This window comes from Conger conger, chromosome 16, assembly GCF_963514075.1.
Source record: "Conger conger chromosome 16, fConCon1.1, whole genome shotgun sequence".
Taxonomy (NCBI): domain Eukaryota; kingdom Metazoa; phylum Chordata; class Actinopteri; order Anguilliformes; family Congridae; genus Conger; species Conger conger.
Window position 1 is genome coordinate 19,169,423 of NC_083775.1, and position 12,239 is coordinate 19,181,661.

Here is a 12,239-nt window from a genome sequence, read left to right on the forward strand (position 1 = left end):
ACAGTATACTTTGGATATGTGCAGATTTAGTCACTGTGATTTGAAATATACAGATGACAGAGGAAAGACAATCAATTTGTCACACTGTTCCAATCTTTTAACTTTTATCTGTATATACTGTGTGTGTATATACACTCCGTGAGCAGGTATTTATTCAAAAAATTTTTTATAGACTTATTCAGTCTTCTGCTGCTGTAGCCTATCCACTTAGAGGTTTTACACATTGTGTGTTCAGAGATGCTCATCTGCATACTGCTGTTGTAATGTATGGTTATTTGCGTTACTGTCACCTTCCTGTCAGCTTCGACAGGCCCTTCTCCTCTGACCGCTCTCATTAACAACTCGTTTCTGCCCCAATTTCAGTCCTGTAATTTGTAATCAGTGTCAGATTGCATTTCCTATGTAATATACCCAGCACTGTATGTAGGCACACACCATGTTTGACCGAGGTGTCACTCAGGGCGACATTAGCTCAGGAGGTAAGAGCGGTTGTCTGGCAGTCAGAGGGTTCAATTCCCTGCCCTGGGTGTGTGAAAGTGTGAGACCTAACCCCCAATTGCCCCCAACAAGATGATCGGTGCCTTGCATGGCTACCTTTCACAATTGGCATGTGAGTATGGGTGAATGAGAGGTATTAATTCTAAAGCCCCTTGGATAAAAGTGCTATATAAATGCTTTTGTTTTTTTAAACCAAACACATTTGTTTACCTTGTACTGCACTGTTTTTATTTTCTTCAGTGCATGGTCTGAGGATGGTGATGATCGGCAAAACTGGAGCAGGGAAGAGCTCGGCAGCAAACATCATTTTGGGGGACAATGTTTTTTTTGAGGATGATTCTGCTGAGGCTGTAACCACATTTTCAAAAGGACAGTCTGCAGAGCTTGAGGGAAAATCAATTTATGTGGTTGACACCCCAGGGCTTTTCAGCGCAAACATGGATGAAAAGGTGAAAGATCAAATCAAGAAGTCCATCAAACTGTCTGACCCAGGACCTAATGTGTTTCTGCTGGTGGTCAGGTTGGGAAGATTCACACAGGAAGATAAATTTGTCATGCAGTGGTTCCAGAAGCACTTTGGGGAAGAGGCTTCACGGTACACGATGGTGCTGTTCACTGGTGCTGATCAGATAAAGAAAAAAACTGTGGGTGAGTTTCTAAACTGTTCCGAGGAACTTCAGGAGCTCATCAACTGCTGTGGCTGCAGATACCATGTCCTCGACAGAGAAGATGAAAGGAACCTCACACAGCTCATGCTGAAAATAGAGGAGATGATGAAGCAGAGCAGAGGCAAACACTACACCATTGAGATGTTCAATGAGACTGAGAGACGGATCAAAGAGGAGGAGGACAGGGGGAAGAGAGAAGAAGAAGAGAAAAAGAGGCAGGAAGAGGAAAAGATCAGAGCAGAGGAGAAGAGAAAGTGGAAGGAGATTGAGAGAAATATTAGGGAAGAGGAGGAGAAAAAGAGGCAGGAAGAGGAAAAGATCAGAGCAGAGGAGAAGAGAAAGTGGAAGGAGACTGAGAGAAATATTAGGGAAGAGGAGGAGAAAAAGAGGCAAGAGGTGGAGGAAAAGATCAGAGCAGAGGAGAAGAGAAAGTGGAAGGAGACTGAGAGAAATATTAGGGAAGAGGAGGAGAAAAAGAGGCAAGAGGTGGACGAAAAGATCAGAGCAGAGAAAGACAGAAAATGTTTAATAGAGGAAGAGAGACTGAGGTCAGATAGAGATACGGGAAACATGGCCAAAGGAGCTGCAGCAGGCATCTTGATTGCAGGAATTCTTGGAGTTGGAATAGCTGTTTTTAACCATCTAAAGTAAGATGTGTGAGAGTTGTAAAATGTGGAGATTAATTATATATACAAATCTTACATTTTAGATGTGTATATACTTTCATTAATATCACAAACATTAATATTATCCAAATACTACAACTAATAAATAATCCTAATAATTTGAACTCACACTAATGCAGTGGTTTAGGTGGAGGGAGGCTGCATGTGCTGCTCAAGCTGTCTCAGCTCTCTTAATCTTATCTAGGTATTGTGTGCCAGAAGTGATGTTTTTTCTTATGGCTAATGTAAATTCATGTAAATGAGATTACGGGGTATGAATAATGTATATGCTCAGAGGGACTTCCTCTTTGTGGGATTTGGACATACATAATTTGTGTGGACTGACTGTTTCCGTAGAGTAAAATCACATTGATTATGTACAGGGTTTGTATAATACAAATAATTTTGAGAATGAACAAATATCATCATACTTTAGTTATGCATTTTAGGAATATAATTTTGTGCCATATTTTTAGCACATAATGTAGTTATTTTGTTTCTCATATTTGGGGTGTATAGTATGTAAAAAAAAAATATATATTGGATGTAATAATCAATCGGAGTGGAAACAAACATTGCTAAGTTTAAATAAATTGTTCAAAATAAAATAATGCATTAACCTTTTATTAAAATCAAGGAGTTAAGTTGGTGATTAGCAGGGGCAGTGTTAAATGAGGGTGAATTTGTATGCATTTCGAAAAAATCTCTGATAACTGGGGGATGGCAGACTAGTGGATGTGCAATGTGATCTAGTGGGGTACAAAAACAATGGAAGGATGGGAGGTGTTGTCCCTGAGGGATTACTGCAGAGCAGAACAGAAATCTCTGTGTTTAGGTACATTTATTTGACTATATAATGAGCACAATGCACATTATCTCGTCTCGGCAATGTTTTATGAAACCGCAATGATTTAATTGAAATTGACCGTGATGTTATTTTCTTTTTAGAACCCTCAGGCATAGGTATAGGCGAAATATGTCATTGACAGAACAAGAATAACTTATTCAGAAATTATCGCCATATCTGACGGCTCATATTTTTTCTCATGTCAATCCCTGGCCTATTGTCCAGCCTTGCCTCCACCTCGCGACCTACAGTAAGTTGTACTGTCGTGCTCTGACGGGAAGCGCTCTACCGGGAAATTCCCATTGCGTAAATATTCCGGATGTGAAGAATGCTTTCACTTCCACTTAACACTTTACCGTATTGTTCCCGTTTTTTTGTTTTTCAAGTAAAGTATCTTTGTGATCGGCGTCTGTATAACTGCGTTTTTAATTGGTAAGTGTTAACCGCATTTCGAACCAGATTGAAAACGCCACGAGCCATGTGCAGTGAGTGCTAATATTCGACTAAAATGGGTGGTAAACGCGCTTCTTTGAAAAACTCATAACTGAATCCTTATATGCTGCAGCAGGATATAGGCTTATTCTAAGGTGAGTCAGGATCTATTTGAGAGTGATTAATATTCATTTTGATTTTGTATTCACGTGTTTCGCTGGATTACATTTCATTACATTACATTAATGGCATTTGGCAGACGCTCTTAACCAGAGCCACGTACAAGAAAGTGCAAAGTGCATACCCATAACCAGGGATAAGTGCGTTGACAGACCCTAGAGCAGTGGTGTTCAATCTTATCCTAAAAGGGCCGGCGTGGGTGCAGCCTGTGGAAGCCGAACGAAGAGGTCTGGCAGGGGTGTAGGGTCTGATGATTTTTTGGAGGTAAGCTGGAGCAGACCCCTTAAATGCTTGGGAGGCTAACACCAATGTTTTGAATTTGATGCGAGCCATGACAGGCAGCCAGCGGAGGGAAGTAAGCAGGGGAGTGACATGCTGTGTGTACCCATGCTTTATATGGTAGAGTTTACGCTACTGCTGCGGGATTTGGTTACATATTATTTTTCTGAATGTTATTGAAGTGGTCCTAGTGGTGTTTTATTGTTTTTTTACGGTTGTGTCAGGGTGTACTTTACTCAAATCTTTAAAAAAATTTACAGCAAGAGTAAGTAAGTAAGAGTAAATAACTGTCTTACTGTGATGTTTTACATTGGGGAAACTCAGTGTAGCAAGGGGACTTTGTAGTTTTATACAAAGATAAAGTAACAATTGTTAAAAGTGCAGGAAATCTGAGTTTTCGGGCATTTTCTTCTTTATGTGTATACCAGTTCCATTATTTCTATCCAATAGTTTGTACATTGTACACAAGTATATGAGGTTTATCTACCCATTTCTCCACATTCTCTAGTGACCTGCAATGTCTGTCCAGTCCTTGCTCATTTCCACCCTGGATGATATGTTGGCAGAGGATCTGAGGAGGTTTAAATTCTGGCTCTCAAACGATTTGCCTGAGGGCTTTAAACCCATTGGAAAGGGCAGACTGGAGAACAAACCTGTGGTTGACATAGTGGAGCAGATGATAGCGGCCTTTGGGGAAAAAGATGCAGGGAAGGTGGCACTGCATGCCCTGAGGAAAGCGGACCAGAATGACCTCGCTCAGAGACTGGAGAAAGATCACAGTAAGTATCAATATCTAATATCAGACTACAAACGACCCTGTGTGAAGGAAGGATAATTTCACAGCCACTGATACCTTGATGGACTCCAGTACCCACCTGTCTTTCAGTTTTTTTGTGGATTTATTTCCATTAGTCCTAGTACATTGAGACCGCTCTGTGATTTATATTTTAAAATATGTACACACAGCCATGATTTTAGACAAACATGGAGAGGATGTGGAGTATTTTGTCCCCTAGGATTGGTGGTTCATAAAGTGAGGCAGAATATAATTGAAAACCCTCCATGCAGTTAATTAAGCTTAGGCCCTAGGTTTATCCTCAACTACTATGTCAAGTGAAGATTGCTTAATTGTAAGAAGACTGTGATTCTGTAGATGTGCTTTCGTCACTGTTGGTGTCAAATCTTTGTGCAGAAAGCTATTAAGTGGCAGGCTGATCCAGTCTCCTATCTTCCTGCATTGTAAACGGGTGTGTTTTCCCCACAGCGTGGTCTGGAGAGAGACGTTGTTCTCCTGACCTGAGGATGGTGCTGATTGGTAAGAGTGGAGCGGGGAAGAGTGCATCGGGAAACACCATCTTGGAGAGAAAAGCCTTCAAATCGGAGTTCTCTCCGGGTTCCGTGACCAGGAGTAGTGAGAGCAGTAACAAGGAAACAGACAGGGGGCGCATTACCGTGATTGACACCCCGGGGATCTTTGACACTTCCATGCCAGAGGAAGAAGTTAAGCGTGAAATCGAGAGGTGCATCACCCTGTCCGTCCCAGGACCGCATGCCTTCCTGCTGGTGATCAGGCTGGGCCGCTTCACACAGGAGGAGAGGAACGCCGTGCGCTGGATCCAGGAGAAGTTCGGAGAGGAAGCCTCACGCTACACCATGGTGCTGTTCACTGGGGGGGATCAGCTGGATAAGCCGGTGTGGGAGTTTCTCAGCTACAGCCGCGACCTCCAGGACGTTGTCGGCAGCTGTGGCGGTGGGTATCACGTCTTCAACAACAAAGACGGTAGCGACGGTGCTCAGGTCTCCGAGCTGACGCGGAAGGTGGAGGAAATGGTGGAGGGAAACGGAGGGCAATGCTACACCAATGAGATGTATCAGGAGGTGGAGCGAAGGATAAGAGAGGAGGAGGACAGGAAGAGGAGAGAAGAAGAGGAGAAAGAGAGACAGGAAATGGTTGTAAGACAGATCAGAGAAAGTAAATTTATGAGGCAAGTGAGAAGAGTGAGAGATGACGTGAAAGATTTTTTAGATAAACCACTACCGTTCATATGAGTGGCCCTTGCGATAATCGATTGTTCTTTCTACACTCTCCCGGATCTCATGAAATGAAATCACACTAATATTTCACTGATCATGTTTTTTCAGCAACATAATGCTGATATGCCAGAACAAATCCGCTTCCCTGCTTAACATTTTATGGGAAACACTTTGGAGACAAAATGCCGAGAATACCAGCAGCTCAGGAGAAACTGTAGTGACAGTGTTGTTCGGAACCACAAGATGGTGCTCAGAACTATTTCCTGATATTGAGTGTAGTTCACCCTTTTGGAATAAATAAATGAGATGATACATTTCTTCAAATGGGATATGATTTCAGGGATATGATCAATTCTGAATTTTGGAATGGATTCTGATTGCAGATTGAATAAACGGCTGTGGAATTTGATACTGAATTTGAATTATAGGAAGCGGAATTTAATTCAATGACATTTAAAGAAAAAAGGTTTGAGAGATATGAGATATGAAATGCTGTTGAGAAAATCCATTATTACAGTTGTTCTTCTGTCATCACCTAGTGAGAATTTTTTCAATTTTGTAAAACGATGATTATGTGCAGGTCTATCTTTAAATATTAGATGGAGTGCTTGTAAAAATACTTCATTTAATTCATATGAAATGTTTCAGACGTGTCAATGTTATCAAAATGTTGAAAGTGGTAAATTAAATAAAGTATTGCAATTTCTTGTCATTCAGATTCATATTTTAATCTCTGTCACACTTGACACAAATCAAGTCTCACAAAGTACATGCCTTGGTTTCATGGAGTGACCTGCTTACCTTTGTTGGTCCGACTGATTTTAAGAAGATGGAAATGCAGTGGTGGGCCAAGCTTATGAGAGCCTGAAGGCAAGCCATTGACCAGTCTTCCAATGAACATCTCGCTTGGTTTTAGGAAATAAAGGAGCAGAAGAGTGAGAGTTCACAGAGATGAGGTTGATGAGCCAGTGAACCTGACAGAAAGAGGAGGTGAAAGCAAGAAATTGAGAGTGAAGATGAAGGGAGGAGGATCAAAACAAGTTAAGGGGCCCATGGGCCGAACTTCAGTCAGACCCAACCAAGAATGGACAAAGCCGGATATAGTACAGCCATTTGAGAGCCATCATAAAGATTTCAAAAGAGCCATCGTAAATTAAGCTTTTTCGCCAAGCCTGAATGTTCCTTAACAGAGCAACAAAGAGAATAATAGGAAGGAAGAATGAAAAGGCACATCTAGTGGCTAGAGAGCAAAAGATAAAAAAAGTGGACAAGAGTGCGGGTGGGTGGGTGTTAGGGTCGAACGCAGTTGGGGGGGGGGGGGGGGGGTTGAGAGGGAGAGAGAGAGAGAGGGGTGGGAGAACAGCATGCCATTGTGTTGGAACACCAGGCACTGGGAGACACACTCGGGCGCATTCACACATTCGCGCTGTGGCACGGGCGCACACACGCGTACGCGCTTCCAGTCTCTGGCCGGCGGGCATCGCGTAGGGCTTCTCTCCTCTCTGCGGCTGCTTTTTCCAGACTCGCCTGTGGGACCCCGCTCTCCTCCTGCCTCATCTCTCCGCTTACCGCCCCAACCAAGCCCATCGGCCATCAGCACCCCAACGCGAACCTGGGATCAGGACGCTCTGCAGAAGAAAGTCACTCCACTGGCTGGTGGATCTCGCAGTACCACTCATAAGGTAAATCGACTTGCGTCATTACAACAGCCATTAACTCCCAAAACTGGGTTTAGGATAGAACAGCAAACAAAATGTTGGACAAGGAATGCAAAATATTGCATCTGCCTTAGTTTACACAGAGGGAATATTTCATTTGTTTTCCCTGACAATTCAAGTCAGGCTGGAAAGTGACAGCCTATTTTTACCTGTTTATACACCAAATTAACATTGTTAAATTGGGTATTTAAACAGCAGTGCAAAGTGCTTCTTCCGCTATACTGAAACATACAACGCATAGTAACACATCCGTTTCTACATCCTTCACCATAGTTTTGGCACCGTGAAACTATGACGTCTGTGATGTTTAAAGCTTGATTTTGTGAGACTTTGAGAAATGCGTAAAAGGGGCCATTGGTCCATGTGGCCCACAGTATGCAGCAGTGTGAGGGGAATTGTCCATAATGCTAAAAACACGGATACTGATGGCACTCAATCTTGCTTGTCTCTCGACCCATAATTCAGGCCGAATTGTACAGAATTGTAACTGTAGTCATGTTTGAGGTTTGTTTTTAAGATTTGAGACTTGTTAAACCCACACTGCGTAGCGTAATAATGGCCCCTTGTGTTCAGAGGCTCCTCATGTTTTTTCTGAGATAATCCCCTCGCCTGGCCAGGCGTAGCCCGACTCCCACTTCGCTGTGAAAAGGAACCATTCTCTCTAGTTCTGGACCGCAGGTCAAACCCTACTGATTTTAAAGCTCTGATTCTCCATTCTGAGAACAAGAGGAAATGCATTCAGATACAATCATATAGCTTCATCATATGATGGGTTGATTGTACTGGGTGATAGTAGGTGGCCCTTCTTTGAGCAGTACTGTACAGTACTTGTCAAAAGATTATCACTTTTTGGTTTATTACCATTCTTTACTAAACAGGAACTTAAATATGGTGTGTATGTATTATCTGGTGTCTAACATATTCCGACACATTCTTCTGATAGACTGATTGCGTTGAGTCTGGTTCAGTTCTGAGTTCATAGTAAACAGATTTAGAGTGTCATTGAAGGTCACAGTTGTAACTGTGGTTTTGTTTCTTCTAACCCAACCCCCCTCCTCCCCTCCCTCCTCCAGTTGGCTCCTTCATCACTGTGAGGAAGAGAAGGACAGACAGGAAAGCCTTATAAGACTTATATTATAATTTAGTACTATGTATAATAGTATATATAATATATAATATATATAATTACTATCACTATTATAATAAGACCTTGGAGTCTTATTGGCTGTGATCTACGATCTACCCTTTTCTTGTTGACTCTCGCTTATCCCCTGAGAGGGAAACCAGGACAGAGCCAGTTGGTTGAACATTGAAGGAGCAGCGAGAGGCTAACAGACCTATAAGTCCATATAAGTGTTGGAAGCAGAAGCGGATCCAGCGGACCCTGCTCCATCATGGCCTCCACTGGTCTGCAGCTCCTGGGCCTGGTCCTGTCCCTCCTGGGCTGGGTGGGCGGGACCCTGGTGTGCGCCGCCCCCCTGTGGCGCGTCACCGCTTTCATCGGCAACAACATCGTGACGGCGCAGATCATTTGGGAGGGGCTGTGGATGAGCTGCATCGTGCAGAGCACAGGCCAGATCCAGTGCAAGGTGTACGACAGCCTGCTGGCCCTGCCCAGCGACATGCAGGCCGCGCGGGGCCTGTCCATGCTGTCCGTGCTGCTGAGCGGCCTGGCCTTCGCCCTGGGCGTGGTGGGCGTCAAGTGCACCAAGTGCCTGGGCCGGCAGCACCTGAAGGCGCGCATCAGCCGAATCTCCGGCATCATCTTCGTCCTGGCGGGCTTCCTCTACCTCGTGCCCGTCTGCTGGACGGCCCACTCCATCATCCGGGATTTCTACGACCCCCACGTGGCCGCCCCGCACAAGCGGGAGCTGGGCCCTGCCCTTTACCTGGGCTGGGGGGCGTCGGGGCTCCTGCTGGTGGGGGGCGCGCTGCTCTACTCGGGGTCCAGCCCGCCGGGGGCACCCTCCTCGCCCACCTTCAGCGGGAGCAGTGAGGACAGCCCTCGCAGGGTGCCGGGTGGGGGCGCCCAGGTGAAGGGGTACGTGTGAACACCCCTCCCCCCCCAAACACCTCCTTCATCCCACCCCCTGCTTGCCGCTACACGTTCCCCATTGCCAATCCACCACCCCCTGCCCAAAACCCCTGGCGCACCCTGGCCCTGGGAACACCACCCCCTCCCCACACACACACACACACACACACCAATCCACCCAGTTTTCTCAATGTCAGCCTCGTAAATAATTTCATTTTTGCCTGTATATCATTGTCTGTAGTGTTCATGTCTTTCTGAGAGAGGTTGTGGAGAGAAATGTGAACTGTTTTTATTTTATTCCACCTCTGATCTCATCTGATAACCCCCTTCACTGCGTGCATGTATTTTTTTTCTCCGTGTAAAAAAAACACAAATACAATAAAGCCTTTGGTCTTTCAACAATTTTTGCTTAAACCTTTGTTTGTGTGTCTGGCTAAGAAACAGGTTTTTTATAGTTGTAAAATCATAAGAAAAATATGCAGCTGTGCAAACATACGGGGCAATACGGAAACTCCTTTTTATTAAATTATATTTATTTTTTAAGCTTGTCCTCTCCCCAGCTCAGTATGACCCCACACAGCAGGCAAAGGCGGTTCTTCTAAATAGTGAAAAATATAGTGCCATTTCCAAACAGGACATTGAATTTTTGGGATCTTTGGAAGTGTGACAGGAATCATCATACATACAAAATATTGTAAAAGACCAAGTAGGTAATATGAACTTTGTGTAGGTGTAGGGTACAGTAACAAGTGTGTTGATGTAAGATTTACAATCGAGCTTGTGTGGCTTTATTACATATTATGTTTTGGTATTGAGATGATATTGTAGGCTGAATAAAGGATCATGTATGCTGATGTTATGAGATATGTGTTGCTGTAGAGTGTAAGATGTAAGCTATATGCTGGAATGGATCGTATACTGTATAGCTATCTGAGGATGCGCATTGCAGAGTGTGGGGGCAGGGAGATGCCATCTGAGTTCCTGTCACAGCTGTCCCTGCCACTGGAACCAGAGAACAGAGGGAACAAAAGAGTATCTGTTTGTATAAGTGGGCGCTTCGCAATACACAGACACACACACTGTGTGTGGTGTCACTGCGGCCTTACCAGATCATAATAGCAGGGCTCCTCCCACTGTGCCCGAACAGATCATAGCCCCTCCCACTGTCCATCTCAGGAACCAGGGTCCCTCCCACTGATCGCTTAGAAAACATAGCCCCTCCCATCAATTCCCTGAACAAACATTGCTCTTGCAATGCTTCCTCCAAATACAATAGACTCCTCCCACAGCCCTGAAATAGTGGCCTTCAATGGCATGACAATAAGTTGATCACACGCATTCATCGCTGAATATGTTTAGCCATTGAGCTGCTGAGCCTTTTCTGTCTGTTCAAATAAATAACAATGTAAAAACAGGATTATTCATTCAAACAAAAATGTACAAACACTGTATATTTTACAGATATCTGTACCTCTTTGCTTGGGTGTGTGTTTGTGTTGTACTCCATTTGTGTGCCTCTGTGTGCACTCATGTCTCTGTGTTGCTTTGACTGCGTGGGCACAGTATTGCATTGTGGGATGCTTGCTGATGCTTATTAATGTGACATAGCTGAAATCTCTCAGATTCCCCTCTGCCTCTATACTGCCTCGCGTGTCTATTGCTCTGCTTCTCTGTGTGCAAGATCACGTTTTCCTCCAGATGGACCAATGAAAGGACAAAGAGCACGTGCTCAACAGAATGTGCACAAAACCCCAGCAATAAAAGACATGCCCCCACCTGGACTCAAGGGCATCCCATGCTTAGCTTCCAGCCACACATTTATATATATTTTTAATTTATGTATTCATGCACAGAAACTAGACTTGTTTATTTAATTATTACATTTGTAATAGTCTGTAGAGAGCCAGTGCTTTCCTTACCTGTGGGAATTACCTAGTGGAGATGTCTGGGTCTGGTTTCTCCATCCTACCCACTGCACCGCCCCCCCGCCTATTGCTCCTCTCCCCCTGCCTTGCCCCCCTCACCCTCCTTGTCCAGTCAGTACAGAGTGGTGGTGGTGGTGGTGGGGGGGGGGGGGGGTGTTCTTGTGGAGAGAGCAGGACAATGGCACAGTATAGAACTCCAACAGCACAGCAACAATGGACAGCTGTGTATTGTGTGCCAGGTATTGAATCATGTATGACATAATGACACAATCAAAATGGAGGGGAGGCGGGAGACTGGGTGAACAGGCATGATTGTACAATGACAATGTTGATCGAAAAGCATGATTTTGGTTCTAAACGAGATTCTCCGAAGATGTAATTTGTCAAATCTTCACACATAACACTGATGTTTTCGCATTTTCCAGCCTTTGTTCACGGGGGTTGTTTTATTGCAACTAAACTAGTGCTTTTTACACATCGTCGTATTATCTAAAAATATCTACCACAGAAGAATAGAATGTAAAATTTCATTATCTTGTTCAGTCCAGTTATATGATATGTGAATGTGATAAACGAACAGATACACATATTTACATTTTTACATTCTACATTTTAGTCATTTGGCAGACGCTTTTAATCCAAAGCGACTTACAAGTGCATAGGTTCTACCATAAGTCAGAGCATCACATCCAGAAACTAGCAAAATACACAGGAAATGCTGTTCTAAACATAGTTGTCATCAGAAGTGCATTTTTTTTGGGTTTTTTTTGGGGGGGTTAGACAAGGATAGGGATATCAGAAAGGAGGGGCAGGGGAAATCAGGAGGGAGGACTAAGGTAGAGTTTGAAAAGGTGGGTTTTGAGTCTGCGTCGAAATAGGGGGAGGGATTCAGCTGTTCTGACAGTGGTAGGCAAGTCATTCCACCACTGAGGAACCAGAACGGAAAACCGGCGTGAAC

The 12,239-nt window shown here is 44.0% G+C and overlaps 2 protein-coding genes across 11 annotated transcripts in view; both read left to right on the forward strand.

Moving 5' to 3' along the window:
• LOC133114244 (GTPase IMAP family member 4-like) overlaps window positions 1-6,315 on the forward strand; it is a 60,590-nt gene extending 54,275 nt beyond the window's left edge. The window contains exons 3-6 of one of the 10 annotated variants that reach the window (XM_061223460.1): window positions 739-1,146; window positions 3,479-3,554; window positions 4,078-4,348; window positions 4,834-6,315. In XM_061223460.1, coding sequence (XP_061079444.1) covers window positions 4,087-4,348; window positions 4,834-5,618 — 1,047 coding nt within the window. In that variant the 5' untranslated portion in view covers window positions 739-1,146; window positions 3,479-3,554; window positions 4,078-4,086 and the 3' untranslated portion in view covers window positions 5,619-6,315. Of the gene's footprint in view, window positions 1-738; window positions 1,147-2,538; window positions 4,349-4,833 lie in introns of those variants that run through there. The other 9 variants (XM_061223458.1, XM_061223459.1, XM_061223461.1 and 6 more) reach the window with 9 other exon arrangements.
• A 648-nt stretch (window positions 6,316-6,963) lies between these two features.
• On the forward strand, window positions 6,964-9,758 carry LOC133115111 (claudin-4-like). The gene is made up of 2 exons (XM_061224851.1): window positions 6,964-7,285; window positions 8,395-9,758. The coding sequence occupies exon 2, from the start codon at window positions 8,716-8,718 to the stop codon at window positions 9,370-9,372; it is 657 nt and encodes a 218-aa protein (XP_061080835.1). The 5' UTR covers window positions 6,964-7,285; window positions 8,395-8,715; the 3' UTR covers window positions 9,373-9,758.
• The last annotated feature ends 2,481 nt before the right edge of the window (window positions 9,759-12,239 follow it).